General features: G+C 45.5%; 1 protein-coding gene across 1 annotated transcript in view; it reads right to left on the reverse strand.

Moving 5' to 3' along the window:
• Positions 1-7,083, reverse strand: part of LOC126504242 (nmrA-like family domain-containing protein 1) — a 17,412-nt gene extending 10,329 nt beyond the window's left edge. Inside the window, exons 1-2 of the mRNA XM_050146429.1 lie at positions 6,976-7,083; positions 2,030-2,268 (exon numbers count right to left, since the gene is read on the reverse strand). Of these exons, the coding sequence (XP_050002386.1) occupies positions 2,030-2,268; positions 6,976-7,015 (279 nt within the window). The 5' untranslated portion in view covers positions 7,016-7,083. The remainder of the gene's footprint in view (positions 1-2,029; positions 2,269-6,975) is intronic.
• Positions 7,084-21,352: the final 14,269 nt, after the last annotated feature.

Genomic DNA, 21,352 nt, shown 5'->3' on the forward strand with positions numbered 1-21,352 from the left:
GTGTGTGTGTGTGTGTGTGTGTGTGTGTGTGTGTGTGTGAGAGAGAGAGAGAGAGAGAGAGAGAGAGAGAGAGAGAGAGAGAGAGGGAGAGAGAGAGAGAGAAAGAGAGAGTAGGTGGGTGGGTGTGTTCACATGTGTCTGTGTGAGTGAATTAGAATTCAAGAAATATACCAGGCAGTGATGGTGCACGCCTTTAATCTCAGCACTCAGGAGGCAGAGGCAGGTGGATCTCTGAGTTTGAGCCCAGACTGATCTACAGAGTTAATTCCAGGACAGCCAGGGATACGCAGAGAAAAACCCCATCTTGAAGAAAAAAAAACAAAAGAAACAAAAAATAAAAAAGGAAAGAAGAATTCAAGAAATACTTTTAAGGGGCAAGCAGGGAAACTGGGTCTGGTGGTACAGCCCTGAAATCCCAACTACTTGGGTGCCTGTGGCAGGACGATCATAAATCAAAATCTCAAAATAAAAAGTTAAAAAAAAAAAGAAAGTCAAGGATGGAGTTCAGTGGCAAAGCACATGCACACTCCCGCCCAGAGTCTAACACTAGGGCATCCCAAAGTTAATCTGGTAAACAGTAAGTGGCAAGAGCAATTCAGTAAACACTTCTCTGCCCTGAATCTGTTTTTCCGAATTTTGTCATTTCTGTGAGTCGCTGAGGTGTCCAGATACAGTGTTTCTGACAGTAAGGATGTAGCGTTGTCTCCTCTCCCCTTGTGTACACACGAACCTGCACATAGAGCTCTTTACCCTCACCCCACTGCCGTGGCTGGGGTGTGGTCTCTGCTCAGTGTCAGTCACAGCACACGTCACCGGTGCACGCACTTCCCACACAATCCTTCTCTCCCTGGAGCTTCCACTTGATTTCCCTGCTTGCTAATTATTCTTTCTTTGTACCCTTCACTAACTCATCCCCATATTCTCTGATTGAAGTATAAATATATTTCATATATATTTATAAATGTTTGTTTAAAGATTTATTTATTTATTTATTATGCATACAATATTCTGTTAACATGTACACACCAGAAGAGGGCACCAGATCTCATTATCAATGGTTGTGAGCCACCATGTGGTTGCTGGGAATTGAACTCAATACCTCTGGAAGAGCAGCTGGTGCTCTTAATCTCTGAGCCATCTCTCCAGCCCTAAATGTTTTATTTTATAGTCATATTTTATCTTCCCATTTGCTGTCAAAGTAACCTCAATGTGGGACATCCCTGCCCTCCACCTAGAAACTGTAATAAATGGAGGACTTAATGACTGGCTCTATGAAGCAGTACAGTGGTATATTATTTGTGTTTTAATAAATAAAGCTTGCCTGAAGATCAGCAAAGCAACCAGACCAGTCAGCCATGCAGACCAGGCAGTGGTGGCACACACCACTTTATTCCCAGCAGCTGCACTAGTTAGCCATAGAGGCTGGGTGGTGGTGGGGCATGCCTTTAATCCCAGTACTAGACAGGAATACAAAGTGGAAATCTTTCATTCTGAAGATTTCATAGAGGTAAGAGCTCTCCAGGGGCTTCATTGTTTTTCTTTTCTGGTCTTCAAGTTGAACAGCAATATCTGTCTCTGGGTTTTTTGTTTGTTTGTTTGCTTGTTTTTGTTTTGTTTCTGATTTTCGAGACAGGGTTTCTCCATAGCTTTTTGTTTCCTGTCCTGGAACTAGCTCTAGTAGACCAGGCTGGCCTCCAACTCACAGAGATCCGCCTGCCCCTGCCTCCCGAGTGCTGGGGTTAAAGGCGTGTGCCACCACCGCCCGGCTCCTGTCTCTGGGTTTTTATTATTTGTGCTACAAAGCAGCTCTCCTCAAATGCGCAAAGTCTTCAGCTTTCAGCAGGTGCCATATAACATCACATTTACCAGCCTTTAGCAAGTACCTAACGTGCACTTATTTCCTAAGTGCCAAGGGGAATGTTGCCAAGCGAGGCTTACTTTGGGGCTCAAACTGAGACTAGCACAGACAGAAGCAGGTGGGCGAAGATGAAGGGCCTTAAAAGGGAGAGAAGGATGCTTCAGCTCCCACCTGACACACTTCCTTCTCCTTGCTGAGATGGTCCCAGAAGTTGGTCACCACAAAGGCTCCATGGGCTCCTTTTAAGGCTTCTTCCACAGACGCAGCATCATCCAGGTCACACCTGACCACCTCGGCACCAAGGTCTCGAAACGCTAGGGCGTTTTTCTGACTCACATCCCTGGTCAGCGCTCTCACTGCGAAATGTTTGTTCTCCAGAATGGACCTGGCCACAGAGCCACCCTGAGCCCCTGCAAGGTCAGAGAAGAAAAAGCACAAGATCAGGAACAAACACACAGACAAAAATGCTCACTAGAAGATCCCAGCTGCACGTGGAACTATTACTGAAGGACCCCCTTCCGGAGGAACCACGGGGAACTTTAGGCATCCCATGGTTTTCAAATTATCCAGGCCGTAAGAGGGAGAGGGCCAGGAGAGGCTGAAGGGAAAAAAACAAGTCACATGGTCAGGTACAGACTTTAGTTAAACAATTTAATACTATTATACAGACATAGATACCATAGGTTGGGTATCTTTAGTTTTTAGTTCCCATATCTTGAACGATTCTCTCTCTCCCTCTCTCTCTCTCTCTCTCTCTCTCTCTCTCTCTCTCTCTCTCTCTCTCTCCAGTTACATTTATTTATATCTATTTAGATTTTTCCCGTGCTGAGGATTAACCCAGGGCTTCAGATATGCTTAGCAAATGCTTTTCTACTGAGCTGCGTCTCTCCAAGCTTAGTCTATATTCATAAAACATTTTCAAAACTTTCATAAGTTTTACCTTTTGCTGTTGCTGTTGCTTTGCCGTCCATGGTCAATTGCACTAGGATCTTCTAATCATCTAATCTGTTTGTTTGTTTTGCGATACAGTTTCTCTGTCCTAGAACTCACTCTGTAGACCAGGCTGGCCCTGAATTCATAGAGATCTACCTGCCTCTGCCCCCTGAGTGCTGGATTAAAGGTGTGCGCTAGCACTGCCCAGCAGCATCTTGCAATCTCATTCGTTGATCCTTGGGATGAGTTGCTATGCTCCTGTGTCCTTTGTAGAAAGAGTCGAGCCTTGAATTCATCAAATGCTGGGGCATAGGCAAGTGCCTCTATGCCTGGCTTATAAAATTGTTCTCAGTTGTCTTCTTGTGGGACCTACCTGATGTATCACTGATCTGACCCTAGACAAAGAACTACCGTTTCACAAGCTGGCTTTGCCCATGAGCCTCGGGTGGTGGCTAGTAGCAAACTGGCTAGGGGTGAATGAATAGGTAGCCCAAATTTACCAGATGTTTGAAAAAAACCTCCCCATGGAAATTAAAACGAAAATAAATCGATAAAAAGAAAACAGAATCAGCAAAGGGGAGGGAATAGTTGGGGGGAAAAAAAACACCCAAGGTGGGAGAATTTGCATCCCAAATATATCTAGGCTGTGGCGTAGTTTATTGGTAGAATATTCAAGTCTGAGCATCAGCAGGGTGCAAGATTTTCTGGGGGAAAAAAAAGCTGGGTGTTGCCTGTCCTTAATTCCAGCACTTGAAAGGCAGAAACAGGTTGATCTTGAGTTTAAGGCAAGCCTGGTCTACAAAGCTAGTCCCCGTGACAGGCGGGGACACCTCTGGACTGGTTGTCCGGGTTCTATAAGAAAGCAGACTGAGCAAGGCATGGGAAGCAAGCCAGTAAGCAGCACCCCTCCATGGCCTCTGCATCAGCTCCTGCCTCCAGGTTCCCGCGCTGTTTGAGTTCCTGTCCTGCCTGCCTCCAATGATGAACGCTAAATCAGATGAACCCTGTCCTCCCAAATTGTTTTTGGTCACGGTTTCATCACAGCAATGGTAACCCCAACTAAGCATGCACTAAAAACCCTGGGTTCACTTTCCAGCACCACCTAAAACTGGGAATGGAAAGCTCCCGTCTGTAATCCCAGCACCAACAAACACTGAATCAGGAGAGAGAGATTGCAAGATGCTGCTGGGCAGTGCTAGCGCACACCTTTAATCCAGCACTCAGGGGGCAGAGGCAGGCAGATCGCTATGAATTCAGGGCCAGCCTGGTCTACAGAGTGAGTTCTAGGACAGAGAAACCATATCGCAAAACAAACAAACGGAGTAAAGTCATCTTTACAGAGTTAGTTTCAGGTCAGCTGGGCTGCAAGAGATCATGTCTCAAAAACCTTTGCACAAGGGGGAAGGGTGGGAAGTGTTTTCGGGAAGAATCTCTGAGAAATTAAGCATATTGTAATAGGAATAAAGTTGGAAGTCGGGCGTGGTGGTGCACACCTGCATGACTCAGTACTCAGAATGCAGCCACAGGAGGTCAGAAGTTTGTGCCGCCTCAGCCACATTGCAAGTCTGGGGCTAGTATAGACTTTGAAGCCCTATTTAATTTAAAAAAAAAAAAAAAACTAAAGAGACAGCCAACGCCTATGCCCCATCATTTGGAGTGGGTGGGAGAGACAAACAGACAGAGGGATAGAAAATGAAAAAGAAAGATAAAGAGACTGAGCCCAGAGAAATTTCAGAACGAAAGTGTGGAAATTTTTTTTTTAGAAAATAATCCCTTAGGGTCCAAGGATACTGACTGAGTTTCCAGAGCTCTGAGCTCAACACAGTAATAAATCAAATCTCCTGAACCCTGTATCTCCAGTGGTGGCGCACGCACGCCTTTAGTCCCAGCACTGGGAAGGCAGAGGCAGGCGGATCTCTGGGAGTTTGAGGCCAGACTGGTCTATAGAGTGAGTTTCAAGATAGCCAGGGCTACACAGAGAAACCCTGCCTTGAAAAACCACCTTCTGCTCCCACCCCCCCCCCCCCCCCCCCCCCCCCACCCCCCCCACCCCACCCCCCCGCCAACAAAAAAAAAAACAGCAACAATAAAAAACTACATCCGATTTCTTTCTCTCTCTCTTTGGTTTAATTGGTGTTCTGCTTCTGTTTTCATTAAGATAAGGTTTGGTTTACTGTAATCCACCACGTCCTTGAACTTCTGCCTCAGCCTTCCAAATGCTGAGGTGTCTGGAGCATATTACCACAACACCCAACGGATTTTCCTTTCTTTCTTTCTTTCTTTCTTTCTTTCTTTCTTTCTTCCTTCCTTCCTTCCTTCCTTCCTTCCTTCCTTCCTTCCTTCCTTCCTTTCTTTTCTGTGGGGTGGCTTTGTTTTAAACAAGTTTATTTAAAAACCAGAATGATTTGAGAAGAGGGCTAGGATTTCTTTTAAGAGTAATGTATCACTGGGCAGTGGTGGCAAACACTTTTAATCCCAAAGGCGGGCAGATCATTAATAGTTCCAGGCCAGCCTGGTCTACAGAGCCAGTTCCAGGGCAGCCAGGGCAACACAGAGAAACCCTGTCTCAAAAGCCAAAAAAAAAAAAAAAAAAAAAAAAAAAAAAAAAAACAAAGAAAAACAACAAAAAATTTCTCCAATGCGACAAGATTTGTGTGTTATAAAAGCAGTGGGAACAGAATACCAGCTGGAACATAGAAGCAAGCTGAATAAGAACGGCACCCACTCAGGACCGTGGGTTTGCATGGAGACCAGCACCTCTGCAGCAAAGGAGCCGAACAGATTTGAGAGACCTCAGCGGACCAGAACCCACAGGTACTGGTCCACCCCTGCGAAGATTCCTAGAGCTCTTGGCCTACCAGAGTCCTTCCTGGGCTCCCCAGGAAACCTATGTTAATTCCTCTGCTCAAAACCTTTCCATGACTTCTGTCTTTTTGGAAAAACAATCTCACCATACTTGGCTTTGTGTTTGCACTCTATTGTAGACCAGGCTGACCTTGAATTTACAGAGACGCCTGCCTCACAAGTGCTGGGATTAAAGGTTTGTGCCACCTCAAAAGTCACCAGTCTCCTTTTCTTTTGTTTTCTTTCCTTTAGGCATGTCAGTAACTTGCCTCCCGGGCCGTGTGGAGCTTGTTTTCCAGTGTGGAAAGACGGGAAAGATGGTCAGGTAGGGAGGGGTCCAGATGGTGACTTGGCTAGAACAAAATCTCATGTTTCAAATGGAGGTATGGAAACACCCCCTGGAGACCCTGTCTGAATGGAGCCCTGGTATCTGTGAGGGAGAAAATGGAGTGATAGGAAAGATCTTTCTAGGCTGGGGAAGCAGGGGCAAAGGCTCTAAAGGGACGTGCATTTGAAAAACAGCAAGGAAAAGCCAGCAGAATGGCTTCGTGGATAAAGTGCTTGCTGCACAACCTGCACAGTTCTCTCGTGCGCGCGCGCGCGCGCGCGCGCACACACACACACACACACACACACACACACACACTGTACTACAATAAACATTTTAAAGGAAAAAGGCAAGCAGCAAGGAAAGCCCGTGTACTCTCATGGGGGAGGGAGGTTTTTGGAGGACGGGAACCAAGACCGTACTTTCCTTGGAGTGAGACACCATTTACTGGTTTCTAAAGGATCACTAAGAGCCTGGGGTGTAGGTCTACGCTGATTTGACTAACAGTTTGCAAAGATGGCTCAAGCTGTTGGGGCAGAGTGAAGAGTGGATTAAAGGCACAGGCTTCTCAAGGCCACCTCACGCCACCTGGGTGCTCTCCAGAACTGCACAGTCCCTGCTCCCTGCTTGCTTCTGCAGCTTATCAGACAAAGAGCGGGAAAGGAGATCAGGTTCCAGAGAGACTTGCACCAAGAAGTTAGCCGGTGATGAGGGGGGACACACCGTCAGCAATCTTTAACTTTCTAAGACAGTTTGTTTTTTACAAATAAGTCAAGTTAACCTGCTCACATCAAAACCACTAAGCACAAGATGACGTTCAGTTTACTCCTAAGGGCTGTTGGTTCTGCTCACTCTCTGGACCTCCAAATCTAAAACCAGGAAATCAGAAAAACGAGCAAAGTTAGCATGCATCTTATGCCAGGGTTACACAGAGGAACCCTGTCTCCAAAAACAAAAACAAAACAAAACAACAACTAATATATATATATATATTATATATATATATATTTACCTGTTGCTCCAAATACTGCAATTATTTTCCTGTTGGCCATGTTCCCAGGCTAAGAACGAGGTGATGGAGAGCAGCCGAGCAGAGACAAACGGGGAAATGCCGTTTCTTTCCTGGTGCAACTTTTATAGGTAGGAGCACCACGCCCCTGTAGAGTGCCCCTCCCTTGGAAGCCTTCTTGTTTCCACTAACTCCTTCACTCACTGTGTCTCTGCCGTTTTCCAGTGATGATTCATGCGGAGCAGGGGTGGTGGTGGCTATCCCATGCTCTAAAAAGAGATCTGTACACATATAACTGATTGGCCTGTTTGTTCTGAGATAATGTTCCTGCCCAGCTGGAACCCGAAGGAATGCCCAGGGAGGTCATAGCCAGGCAGACAAGCAAGGGGGCTACAGTAACTGAGGTACAGACATCAGTAATTTCCCAAGAGTGACCGCCACCTGCTGAGGGTGGGATCAGTTACTCTCAAAGAAGAAAGCGCTGTGAGGGCAATTTCTCTAAGATGTGTGGCCAATTTCTCTAAGATGTGTGGTGATACTTGGTTTGTGATCTAACAAATAAAGCTTGCCTGAAGATCAGAGTGCAGAGCTAAGCCACTAGTTAGCCATAGAAGCCGGGCAGTGGTGGCGCACACTTTTAGTCCCAGCACTCTGGAGACAGAGGCAGATGGATCTCTGTTGAGTTCAAGGCTGCCCTGGGCTTCATGAGATTGAATCTGTCTAAAAGAGAAAGATAGGAGCTCAGGATTCAGTCTGCTGAGGACTTGTAGAGACAGGATACCCCATTGGGTCTAAGGATTTTGTAGAGCTAAGAATTAGTGGCTAGCTGCTCTGCTTCTCTGATCTTCCAGCTTTGCCCCTATTATCTGACTCCGGGTTTTATTATTAAGACCAATTAGAAATTGTATTACAAAGATATCAGCCTGCTTCCTTTTCTTATCACCCTTTGAATAAAGCCCACCCTAGACTTGATTGATCCCTAAGCTGACATCACCGCTATTCTGCTCCTCTCCCTCGCTATTGCTTCTCACAAGCGATACAGTGAATTACAGGTCCCAGTGGTCGGGATCTAGTGAAGGGGCTACTCTATAAAAAAAATTTTTTTACAAGGGCTGGAGAGCTGCCTTAGCCAGTAAGAGCACCAGCACCTCAAGACTCTGACTCAAAACAAACAAAACCACCAACACCAACAAAACCCCTGCCGTCCAGGGAAAGGCTAAGAGAAGCTGAGTCCCTAGGGAGAGGCACAAAGGCCAGACTGGGACGTTTGGGAAGGGTTGGAGGCAGGTATTGCTAGAGGTGACCTGGCAAGGATGGTGATGGGCCAGGGCCACTTTCCTCTGAGCGGCCCAACAATAAATGACGAGTTTCCTGTTCCTGTGAGACTTAAGCCAGCCTTAAGGGATGACCGTAGCCCTGAGTAGCCTCTCTCCCTCTCTTCTAAGGTTTCCCTGGTAACTGTCGCTTACTTGACACATTCGAATTCCTCAATTTTCTTTGTGGAACTTGCTATGTAGACCAGACTGTCTTTGAACTCACAGAAACCTGTTTCTGCTTCCTGAATGCTGGGATTAAAGGTGTGAGCCATCTTGCCCAAAAGTTAAGTTGTTTTTAGACAAGGGCTCATAGCCCAGGCTGGCCTGGAGCTTGATACATAGTTGAAAATGACCTTAAATTTATGATCTTGTCCTCCTATTTCTGCCTCCCAAGTGGTGGAATTATAGCCATGCTTATCATGAGTGGACAGTGGTTATAATATGAAACATAAATAAAAGGTGTCTCTTTTTATACCTTATATTTTGCTTCCTTTTTCTTTATAATCCTGTATTGCCAGATATGTGATAAGCATGTATAGTTATTTCTATATTTACTTTATGCCTCCTCCCTCCCTAGAGCGTATGTTTCGTTTTCTTATGTATCCCTAGTGTCCAAAGCGTCCAGCTATATCAACACATAGTAAATTCACAGTAAATCTTTGTTGGAACAATGAATATTTAATGGGTGGATAGTATTGCAAGAGTCAAAGTTAACCTGTGAGCCTCCTCCTGCCCAAGGACCAAGTAAGATGCTGGCCGTTGTTCCTGGGAAATGCAGTGGCTATATGGTCTCATCCTTAAAAGGCCCCTGCAGACATGACTCATGGCTGCTCACTGGGATTCTAGAGCGTGGACCTGATCAGGGTTCATCCTGGTCAGTATTTAATTAAAGTTCGCTTCAAACTGGGCTCAAAATTGTGGAAGTGGTCTTTCTTTGGTGAATCTCACAAGTCTCAGTATTACATTTGGAGGCCCACAGCAGTGTCCCCTCCATGTCCGGGTTCCTTCTAGACAGTAACTCTGATGTCAGCCATCACAGGGCCTTTGGTCATTCTGCTTCTGCTAATTACTTCTGACTCCTACATCCCTGATATAATAACTAAATGGTAATTCCTGTCTGGCTACCATTAAGATGATGGTCAATAGATCTCAATATAAACAAGTACACTTCAAAGAGTCAAGAATTTGACCCAGGATACAAATCAAGAGGGGAATGTTAAGACCAAAAGTCAGCCTGTAAACCCCACCTGCCCAAGGCCCAGGTAACTTCCTAGAATGCTGGGAGTTGTAGTTCTCAGAAAATAACAATGCCACATGGGAAACATGATGGTCTAATGGTTTTGTCCTTAAAAAGTCCCCTACAACAAGCAACTCATGGCCTCTTGTGTGATTCCGAAGAGTGGACTTGGCCAGAGTCCATCCTAGTCAGGGCATGGCTCAAAACTGTATAACTGGTTTTTCTCTCTTGAATCCCACGAATCTCAGGATTAATACTACCTAAGAGAGCCAGAAGGAATGACTCTGGGTACCAATGAAGGAGCGATAAAAGGTAGCTGGCCTCCTTGCCAAATAGAAATAAAGGTAGGTCCAAGACAGAAGACAAATCAAGCCCCTTGCCTTCCCCTGGACTCTCCCATTGATAGCCCTGCCCCTGTCTGCTTATCCTTGCAGGAGAAAGTAGTTTTCCTGGCATCTCAATCTGCAGTATATCATGATGCAATTGAGAGGCAAGTCTGGAAAAATGGAAGTTGGTCATTGTAGTGCTTGGTCTTGATTGTCAACTTGATGAGAGTTAATCAACCGCCAAGAATCAAACATCTGTGCGTGTCTAAGAAGGGTTTTCTAGACAGAGTTAAGGTGGAAAGGCCCACTCTAAACCCAAGAGCTCGGGTCCCAGCTAAAATGACCTGAGTATTCGTCTTAGCTTCCTGACAAGGAGGATGTGACCAGGCCTCTTCAGCTCCTGCCTCCACAACACCCACAGCATGACAAACTATTGGCCGTGACAAAGTTACCTTCCCTCTCTTAAGCAACTTTTGTCCCAGCAAGGATAAAGTCCTTAAAAATAGCGTTGTATACACATTTATTTATTTATTTATTTATTGTTAAATCTTTATGCGTGTGTGAGTGTTTTGCCACTTGTATGCACCTTCACTACGTGCATGCAGTGCCACAGAGTCTGGAAGAGGGCATCAATCTCCCAGAACTGGAGCTGCGGGCTGTTGCAAGCTGCCATGGTGGGACTGGGAACCAAACCTGGGTCCCCTGGAAGAACAAACACTCTCAAGCAATGCCATCTCTCCAGTCCCCTCTAATACAACATTTAAAAAAAATAATCCACATTAAAAATAGGGCATGATGAGGGCTCTTACTCTCAGGGCTGGAGTTTCCAGGCAGCCAGCCTAGCCCGACCAGCAAGCCCTAGAGCCCAGGGAGAGACTCTGTCTCAAAAACCAAGTGGATGGCTCATGAGCAGTGACACCCAACGTTGTTCTCTGGCCTCTGCATTCATGCACACACACTTACACCCACACATAGATACAAAAAAAAAAAAAAAAAAAACAGAAATTCATGCCCCAAATACTGAAAGGTTATCAAAGGTCTAAAAAGGAAGGATAAGGGACCAACATTAAAGAGAAAGAAATGAAGTTGAGTCTGGCTGCATAACTCAGTCCAGGAAGAAACTCAGCCTGCCTCCTTCTCCCAGATGTTGGCGTTACAAGTTTGTGCCACCAAGCCCGCTTTCTGTAACTTTCTCTTAAACTAAAACATACTATTTCTGTAAGAGCCTGGAATAGCTTCCTACCTTTTTGCTTTGACCCAGACAGGGTCTTGGTATTACCTCCCTTTCTCAAAGAAACTGTGGCAGGAGTGAGGGAGCATGTGTGGACGAGCAGGCAGGCATTTTCTGGGGTGGGAAGGTGGCTAACCTGATTATATAAAGTAGCCACCTATGCGTGATGTACTAGGCTGAGATTATGTAGAGCTCTCTTTAGCTTTTTTTTTTTTTTTTATGGGGTGGGTGCTTTTGAGACAGGGTTCTCTGTGTAGTCCTGGCTGTCCTGGAACTCACTCTGTAGATCAGGCTGACCTCGAACTCAGGCATCCTCCTGCCTCTGTTTCCCAAGTGCTGGCATTAAAGGTATGTGCCATAACCTGGCTTCTAGTTTTTTGTTTGTTTGCTTGTTTACATTTATTTACTTGCTATGTATGTGTGTAGACATGAATATGCTACATGCATGCCAACATTGATGCCAGAGGGCAGCTTGAGTCTGTTCCCTCCTCCACCACATGGGTTCTAGTGGTCAAACTTGAGCGCCCAGTCTTGGTGGCAGATGCCTTTATCCCGTGAGCCATCTCTGTTTCATCAGACTTCGCTATCGTTAGATCTCTCAATCTTTCTTTTGTTTCTTTCTCTGTTTCCTGAGACAGGGTCGCATGTGAATCCAGTCTCAAGATTATCATGTTCCTGAGACTGGCCTTGACTTCTAATCTTCCTCCAAATATACCTCCAAAGTGTGATACCATACCCGGCTTGAACTTCTTTATTCTACGTTCTGAAAGCCGGCACATCATCGTACCTATTCTGTCCTAGTCACTATTGTAAGTAACAAAAACACCTATCCAGGCTGGGCACGTAGCTTTGCTAATAGAATGGTTGCCTAGGGTGAGTGAGTCCCTGGGTGTCATGACATACATTTTTAGTTCCAGCACTTAAGAGGAAGAGGCGGGAGGCTCAGGAGTTCAAAGCCAACCTGGGTTTCACAAGACTCTGTCTATAAAAAACAAAGAGAAAAATCTCTTAATCTTGGGCTAGGCTACAGCTTGGTGATAGAGCACTTGCCTAGCACGCAACAAGACCCTGAGATCCATTCAAAATATTGCCAAAAAATATTACAATAACCCTGCATTTTAGACATCATTACCTTCATCCTTCAGATGAGGAAATACAGAGAGATTAGGTGGACTTTATGTAAATCCATACAAGGAAATAGTGGCAGAACCACTTGTAACCCAGTTCTTTCCACCTCCCTGGAAATCCTCTGCCTTCTCTATTGGGCATGCCAGCTCCTCCCTGGTTTTGCTCATTTCTTCGAGCCAGGAACTCATTGTGTAGAGTGGGCTGGCTTCCACCTTGTGGTGCTCCTCCCAAGTGTGGGATTTTTGTGTGTGCACTGCCACACCCAGCTACCAACTTTTCTTAATTATAAAAGGGCCTCGGGGAGTTAGGGAGATGGCTCAGCTTCCCAAGCACGAGGTCCTGAGCTGGGATCCCCAGAACCCAAGTAGAAAGCCAAGTGTGATGGCGTGCACTGGAGAGAGAAGCAGAGAAAGAGCGCTGGGTCTTGCTGGCCAGCCAGGGTAGTTAAAGTGCTGAGCTTCAGCAGGTTCTGTGAAAAACCCCATGTGAGAAAAAAATAAGGGAGAGTAACTAGAAAGACTTGATGACCTCTGGTGACCACACATGTACACACACATACATGCACACATGTATGCACACACACACACCACAATGTGGGAGCTCTTCAATAATTCATAGTATAATAAACATAGTTCAATTATTAGTTGAGTTTATTGTTTACAGAACACTGGGTAAAGGAATAAAATTAGAGAAATGTTTATGAAAGTCTTGGTGGCTCAGCGAGTAAAAGCATTTGCTGCCAGGGCTAAGGACCTGAGTTTGATCCCTGGATCCTACGTGGTAAAAGAAGAGAACTGATGCTTACAAGATGTTTTCAGACTACCACACACATGCATGCACACACATGCGCACACACACACATACACGCACACACACACACACACACACCCTAAGTGAACAAATGTAAAACAAATACCAACACCCCCAGCTAAATCCCATGAGAAAATCTGGAAGTCTGGCAACTGTAAAGAACAGGAACATTTTCAGGATAGTGTCCCCTTCAGGGAACCACTCTTCCCCATCCACCCTGAGGCATGGTCTCTCTGTGTAGCCCTCGCTGTCCTAGAACTCACTCTGCAGGTCAGGCTGGCCTCGAACTCAGAGGGGCCTCTGCCTCCCAGGTTTGGGGATTAAAGGTGTGCACCACCACACCCTGTTCAGGGAATGACTCAGTATAGTTGGTCCCATTTTTTAATGTGCTGCGTAATTACATTCTTGAGGAAGTTCTTTACATTAAATTTGGTATCTCTGGAGTAGTAAATTAAAAATAATGAACTGGGAGTGTGGCTCAGTGATAGAACTCTTGCCTACCCATGTAAGAGGTCCCGAGTCTTATATTAAATACTGGAGAAAAGGGGGAAAGGCACAGGGGCTAGAAGTAGCCAGATAGTAGTGGCACATGCCTTTAATTCCAGTACTTAGAAAGCAGAGGCAGGTGGTTCTCAGGTTCGAGGCCAGCCTGGTCTACTGAGTGAGTTCCAGGACAGCCAGGCTTATACAAAGAAACCCTGTCTCAAAAAGCGAAAATAAACAAACTTACCCTATGAAGATGAAGTGGAGAAAGGGGATGTACTTAAGTGCCCCGTCAGAATAAGTGCCCCATCACAAGAGCCATTCAGTGATCCCAGGCTCAGGAGAGACCCTGCCTCAATGTATAAGGTGGAGAGCAAAGGAAGAGGCCTGACATCAGTCTCTGACTTTCATATGCACATGCACGCACACGCACGCGCACACACACACACACACACATGCACACAGGCACACATGCACACATGCACATACATGCACACAGGCAGAAACCCACGTAGAAACACACATATGCAGATTTCTTTTCACATTATACTTTCTTTTACAACAATACAACACGATACAGCTACTTCTTATATCTTCTCCAGTTAAACCAAGTCTCACCAATTAATACACCTAAGATTCAGATCTGTAGATGATGTTTACACCTTCTCTGGTTTTCTTAAATTTCATATCAGAAATGTGTCCACCAATCCACAACAAAACTTGCAAACATCGTTTTGTACATAAACTGATAAAGGAAAGAGAAGACAGATGAGTCTAATGAATATAAATATGAATCTAAAATCCTAAGTATCTATTATCCCTGAATGATTTAAAGAGAGAGGAAAGTAAAGGGCTGCTCCTAGGTACGGGGGAGGAGAAGGTTTACTGTAGATATGAGGGAGAGCATAGCCAGAGGCAGGGACCGCTGGGCAGTCCAGAGCGGACGTGGTTGTAGAGCAGTCTTCTGTACACTTTGAAAATGTATTGCTCTCACTGGTTTAATAAAGAGCTAAATGGCTAATAGCTAGGCAGGGAGAGGTTAGGCAGTACTTGCGGATGGAGAGAGAGCTCTGGGACGAAGAAGCGCAGAGTCACCAGGAGACTTGGGGAGAAGCAAGATGAACATGCTGTGCGGACGAAAGGTACTGAGCTGCATGGTAGAACGTAGATAAGAAATATGGGTTAATTTAAATTGTAAGAGCTAGTTAGTATCTTAGAGCATGTGATGTCTAACACAGGCAACTGGATGCACATCCGTTACCAGTCTAAGTTGCAGGCCTGGAAAGCCTTAAGCAAAGATGGGAGAATATTCGGAGAATCCATCATGATAGGTGTCAAGCTGTGTATAGATCAAAGTGTCATGGAAACGGTGACAGAGGAGCCTTGTCATCTCCATCTATAGCCTTTAAAACACCAATCAAGACCTTAGGCACTCCAACACAGCCTGGAAGCACTCCTAGGATCTCTACCATGAGGCCTCTTGCTACAGCATACCTCCACGAGTGACTACCAGGTTATTTCTGATAGACAAACACCATAAAAAGATGAAAGTCTTGTATCGAGCGCAATGGAGTATGTGTTCGGCTGGTAGTGCAGGAAGAGCTGGACTGAGCCACAGTGGAGGACTGCTGGCTCCCTTGGGTCAGTTGTATAACTACTTACGGCGGTGTTGGATAGCTGTCCTATATATGTCTTTTACCTCCTTTGTTTAGGAAACAGACCGTTTGCAGCTTGCACTTTAAAGATGGCTAAGAAACACCTGAAGAAAAGATTGTGCAGATAGCATCTCATGCTCTCTGTGATATAGGGCATGCTTAGCTCCGTGAGCTCGGCGTTGGCTGCAGTAAACTAAAGGATTGAGCTGGAAGTGAGTCTCTTTAGAAGATGGATGGATTTCATGGAGAGCGACAGCTGCTTCACCAGACACATGATTATAATTAGCAATCGGAATTATGGACTTTAATTTAGATAGTATTTAATATCTTGATTATCTTTTTATATGTCTGTGGATTGTTAACTTTGATGTTCTTTTTAAAAACCACCTACTACTACTGTTTCTTAATAAACTTTGTCAATTTTTATGTGCTGAAAAAAGAGCTAGTTAGTAATAAGGCTAAGCTATTTGCCATGCATTTATATTTAATATAAGTCTCTGTGTGATTATTTGGGAGTTGGCTAGGCAGAACAGAAAATTCTGCCTACAGTACATGACCGGACTAAGATGGGCCATATGGGAGATGGGGAGGGGAAGGTGGAGGGAAGAGAGGGGAACCAAGTACAACAGCCAGGAGGCCACAGGCACATAAAGGAAGGAGCAGATACCCAAGATGCCTGGATTATATAGGGAAGAGCTTCTGGGGGAAAGGCAGTCCAGCCCCTGGGCTAGAGAGTTCATGGTAGAGGGTGGGGCATTCCAGCCATACCCTTTAATGGGTAGGGACTGAGGGATGCTGGGAGAACTTAGTGACCAGGTCCACTCTGATATATAGGCACCTCAGCCATTTATCTCAGGCTTGAAACTTAACACCCTAACCTTTTTGTAGGTAACAAGTAAATAATAAAGTATGATGTAATCATCTATGACTGGTTCCTGCTAACACTGGGGTGTCATTGTTGGGAACCCAAAAAGCTGGGATGTTGGTCAAGTCCAGGAGAAGCAGGCTTTTCACTCACTGTCCAGGCTCTGCAGGACCTTCTGGGGCTAGGAAAGTGCAGGTAGCAGTTGGGACAGTTTGCAGCCTTTAAAAAGAGGAAATGGGAGAGTATATGGAATTTTTTAGCACAGGAGAGTTGAGTATAGTGATGAGACTTTTATTTTTCTGGAACTGGAGAAAAAGTGGCTGATCTTGGTGTCCTCTGGAACTTAAGGGAACAGGGACCTGTTGGAGTTACCATATTCGAGGGGGTATCTTGAGCTGGAAGAGTGAAAGGTTTAAGGTGAGACAAATGGATGCAATGAGGAAGTCCCTCCAGCTTGGCAGCTGTGGGAGTTACAATAATTATTTTAAAGGGGCCCTGCCATTTAGGGGGAAGGGGTGGGGGGCATTGATCTGGGGGAGAGAATAGTACCTGATCCCCTATTTTAATCGGCGGTGGGCATGAATTAACACGTGGTTGAGGTAATGAGTAGGTTGTTGGTAAAATCCCATAACAGGGAGCAAAGACGCGATAACAGTGGAGTAAGCAGTGGATCAGGAAGGGGAGAAGTTTTAGGTGAGCAGCCTGGTGTTAAAACCAGCAGTCCAGGCCAGGCGGTGGTGGCGCACGCCTTTAATCCCAGCACTCGGGAGGCAGAGGCAGGCGGATCTTTGTGAGTTCGAGGCCAGCCTAGTCTACAAGAGCTAGTTTCAGGACAGGCTCCAAAGCTACAAAGAAACCCTGTCTTGAAAAACAAAACAAAACAAAAAAACCAGCAGTCCATACATGAGTTCAAAGGGCGAGATAGAAAGGGGGCTTTTGGGGAGAGCCCTGAGCCTAAGAAAGGCCAGAGGCAAAAGTTTAATGCAGCCAGGGTAAAGCTCCTGTGACATCTTAACAAGAAAACTTTTTAAGGAACGGTTAAGAGTAAGGATAGTATGGGATATGAAAGTGTTAGGGAATGTTAAGAGCCTTAGATAAAGTTTGAGAGATCTGGGAGGTAAACTCTGGGCCATTGTCTGACAGAAGAGAAGTTGGGATTCCAAATTGGGGGAAAATTTCTCAGAGAAAAATATTGAAACTGTCTGGGCCCTCTTGTTAGTGGTGGGAAACGCTTCAATCCACCCAGACATGGTGTCCACCAACACCAGGAGATATTTAACTCTTCTGACTGTGGGCATATGAGTAAAATCAAGCTGCCAGTCAGTTCCTGGAAGGGAGCCCCTGGCCTGGTGGGTGGGAAAAGGGAAGTCTTGGAATCTGACTTTTGAGAGATTTTATAAGAGGCAGTGATAGCTTTTAAGACTCTAAGTCCTCAGGGGTGGGTTGGAGGTGAGCCTTGACAAAATGAACCAGAGCTTTGCTATTAGGATGAAAGAGATGATGTAGGTAGAACAGAATTTGCCAGGTGTCAGGGGGTGTCTGTGAGAATGTGGGCTGTACTGTATGAACCCCCTGAGGTGACTGAGGTAGGTTTGTGCTCTAGAAAGCTGTTGTTCTAGCTGCTTGGTCAGCCTGGTTATTTCCCTTGGAAATGATGGAACTGTCGGTCTGATGAGACCGACAGTGAATAATTTCTATAGCATTGGGGAGATGAGAGGCTTTTTAACAGGTCCATAATGTAGCCTGAGTTAGTTATGGATCTCCTTTCATCATAAGAAGCCCACGCTCTTTCCAGATAGCTGCGTGGGACAGAGGATATGGAAGGCATATTTGTAGTCTGTGTAAAGATTTAAAGATGGTCTCTGTGCTAACTGGAAGGCATGGGTAAGGACTATTAATTCAGCCTGCTGATTAGTGGTATGAACAGGAGTGCCTGTGACTCCACCACCCCAGTATCTAACACTATGGCATAGCCTGCTCTATGGGTTCCTTCACATAGAAAGGATCTGCCATCTGTGTACCAGGTATAAGTGGCCTGAGACAGTTTTCCCTCCTGTATATATGAGGGGTGAAGCAGTAGATCCTCTAAGGTTTCTATGCGGGAATGAGATAGGGAATAATTAATGTTAGGTTGAGGTAGGAGATTTGAGATATTAAGGGGTGGGCAGGATTGGAAAGTGAGTGTGGCATCTTCCACTAGTGCCACCTGAAGGGAAAAAGCTCAGGAAGGGGGTGAGGTTTGTAAGCCTTTTTAAGTTAAGAGATGGGACAGATTGTGGTGGGAGAAGACAGTGGTGGGTGACCCAAAGGTTAGCTTTTTTGACTCACCAATAAGAAGCTCAGTGGCCGCTAAAGTGTGTATGCAGGGTGCCCAGCCTGAGTGGTGAGGTCCAGCTTCTTTGACAGGTATGTTACAGGTGAAAAGGAAGGTCTCAGATGATGTCCTAGGACCCCAGGGGCATATCCCTCCTTTTCTGTTACATAGAGTGATAAGACACTAGTTAAATCTGGGAAATGAAGAGCTGGGGCCTGGATAAGGGCTTGCTGGAGTCTCTGAGAGGGTTTAGTAATGGGATGAAGAAGGGGCTCGTGCAGAGAGCCGAAAGCTGCCTTGTATATGGGGCAGGCAAGGAGAGAAAAGGAGGGGATCCAGGAATGCAGGAAAACAGCTATTCCTAGGAACAATAAAACCTCTTCTTTTGTAGAAGGAAATGCAAGGGACTGAATTAGCCTTTTTATGTCTACGGTAATAGCTTTTTTGGTTGGGGTAGTCTTTAATTCCAAGTAAATGACCTGAGACTTAGACAGTTGGACCTTAGAAGGTGAGACTCTACAGCCCTTTTTGGACATGAAATTTAAAAGAACAGAGGTATAAGTTTTGCTGATTTCTGAGGATGGACTGCAAAGTAAAATATCATCTACATATCGTGTGAGTTTAGACTTAGGGAGGGACAGTGAGAGTAGATCAGAAGCTAAAGCCTGACCAAATAGGTGTGGGCTGTCCCAGAATCCCTGGGGAAGGACGGTCCAGGTTTGAGATTGAGAGCTGAAAGGAACAGAGAAAAAAGCATCCTTAAGATCTAGAACCGAGAGCTGGGCGGTGGTGGCACAGGCCTTTAATCCCAGCACTCGGGAGGCAGAGGCAGGCGGATCTTTGTGAGTTCGAGACCAGCCTGGTCTACAAGAGCTAGTTCCAGGGCAGGCTCCAAAACCACGAAGAAACCCTGTCTCGAAAAAACAAAAAGATCTAGAACTGAGAAGTGGGAGGTTACTGGAGGGAGAGTGGAAAGAAGTGTGTAAGGATTAGGCACTACAGGATGAAGAGGGACCACTGCGGAGTTAATGAGCCAGAGGTCTTGAACCAGGCGATAGGTTCTGTTAGTTTTTTTTTTAACAGCAAGTATAGGAGTGTTAAAGGGAGAAGAGGTGGGGAGAAGTAGATTTTTTCTTAGAAGGTCAGAGATAATAGGCTTAAGTCCCCTAAGGCTCTGGAGAGAGAGGGAGTACTGAGCTCGGGTAATGTACTTAGTAGGATCTTATAATTGTTTATTTTGTTTTGTTTTGTTTTTGTTTTTGTTTTTCAAGACAGGGTTTCTCTGTGGTTTTGGATCCTGTCCTGGAACTAGCTCTTGTAGCCCAGGCTGGTCTTGAACTCACAGAGATCCGCCTGTCTCTGCCTCCCGAGTGCTGGGATTAAAGGCGTGCGCCACCACCGCCCGGATCTTATAATTGGATAACAATGGGGGAATGATGTTTAGCAACAGAGGGGTTTTGGGTGCCCCAGACTTGGGGGTCCACCTGAGAGGCTGGTAAAGGAAAAGACACATTGGAGCTGGGAAGTTGGGAGGCTAGAAAAAGGAGGAGGGGAGCTGTTGGCAAGTCTGGGGTAAGGTGAATGAAAGGAGCAAATGAAATGGAAGCTCCTACTTTTGCTAAAAAAAAAAAAAATCTCTTCCCGTAAGAGGAACTGGGCAGGTTGGCATGACTAAAAACAAATGAGTGAGATAAATACCCCTAAAAACACAATTAAGTGCTGGGGTCTGCTGAAGTAGATAAGGCTGTCCCCCTTACCCAGGCAATAGGGAAACTAGAAGGAGAGGTAGGCCCCAGAATTCACTCAGTACCTAGTATGTGGCTCTGGTGTTAAGAGAAAGGAGATGGGCCATCCCGATACCGTGATGATTACCCCTGGCTCCTTGTTACAGATGACGGTTGTGGTTGGGTCAAAGGAGCCCAGGCAGCCTCACTAATCCGTGGCCAGACCTAGAAGGTCAACATGGGAATTTTCTGGGTTTGATGTCTCCATGCTACAATGTGCATGTGGACAATCGACTGCCCAGTGTCCTTCCCTATGGCATCTTGGACAAGGTCTCACAGGACCAAGATGAGGATTAGGGCACACTCAGGCCGACAGCACAGTCTGTCACCTCGCTGGTCAGAGGGCAGTGGCTAGCATGTGACAGTGGTGACTGCGGGCTTTGTCATTCCTTGCTTGGTACACCTTAAAAGTCAAGTCTAAGACTTCTACCTGTGGGGTCAAGGGGCCTTTCTCCAAATATCAAAGTTTAGCCTTAATGTCAGGGTAGCACTGAGAAAAAAAAGAGCCATGAGTAACTGTCTGCCTTCCATGGTTTCTGGATCTAAGTTAGTATATTGTAACAGAGCTTTAGTGAGGCATTCCCAAAATGCAGAAGGATTTTCCTCCAAGTCTTGAATGACCTCTGAGAGCTTATTATAATTTACTAGTTTGAGGGCAGCCTTACGGATACCTGCCAGGAGGCAAGTCAAAATCTGATTCCTAGCTAAAATTCCACCTGGGGTGTTATAATCCCAGTGTGGTTCTTGCTCGGGAATCACCTCTGCCCCCTCCAAGAGTGTGTTGCATGTATTTGGTGAACCATGTCTGCATGTAGCCTGGCCTGCTCCCAAACTCGCCTGCGCTCTTCAGGAAGTAGGTTATTAGAAAGGATCATATAGATATCATGAAAGGTGAGATTATAAGACTGGGTAATATATTGGATTTGCTTTATGAAAGAGGTAGAGCTTAGATAGTAAAAGGCTTGGATATAAGGAAACTTTCCATTTGCCTGTGCACTGACAATAGTTAAAAGCTCCCGTAGATTATTGGGATCAAAGGTGCCATTAGGTGGCCACTATAAATTGTTATCTAAATTGTAATGAGACCATTTTTTTTAATGAAGATGGACAAGTGTGGGACTCTGTAAGCAGGGCATGAAAACCTGGGTTTCAGGACCTCTAAAAGGCATCCCAGGGAGAGGCTGGATTGAGGATGTTAGATGGCTTGCTACCCATAGGCGAAACCATGAAA

This window comes from Alexandromys fortis, unplaced genomic scaffold (assembly GCF_014885135.2).
Source record: "Alexandromys fortis isolate MF-2015 unplaced genomic scaffold, M_Fortis_MF-2015_v1.1 scaffold_56, whole genome shotgun sequence".
In the NCBI taxonomy this organism is placed as follows: domain Eukaryota; kingdom Metazoa; phylum Chordata; class Mammalia; order Rodentia; family Cricetidae; genus Alexandromys; species Alexandromys fortis.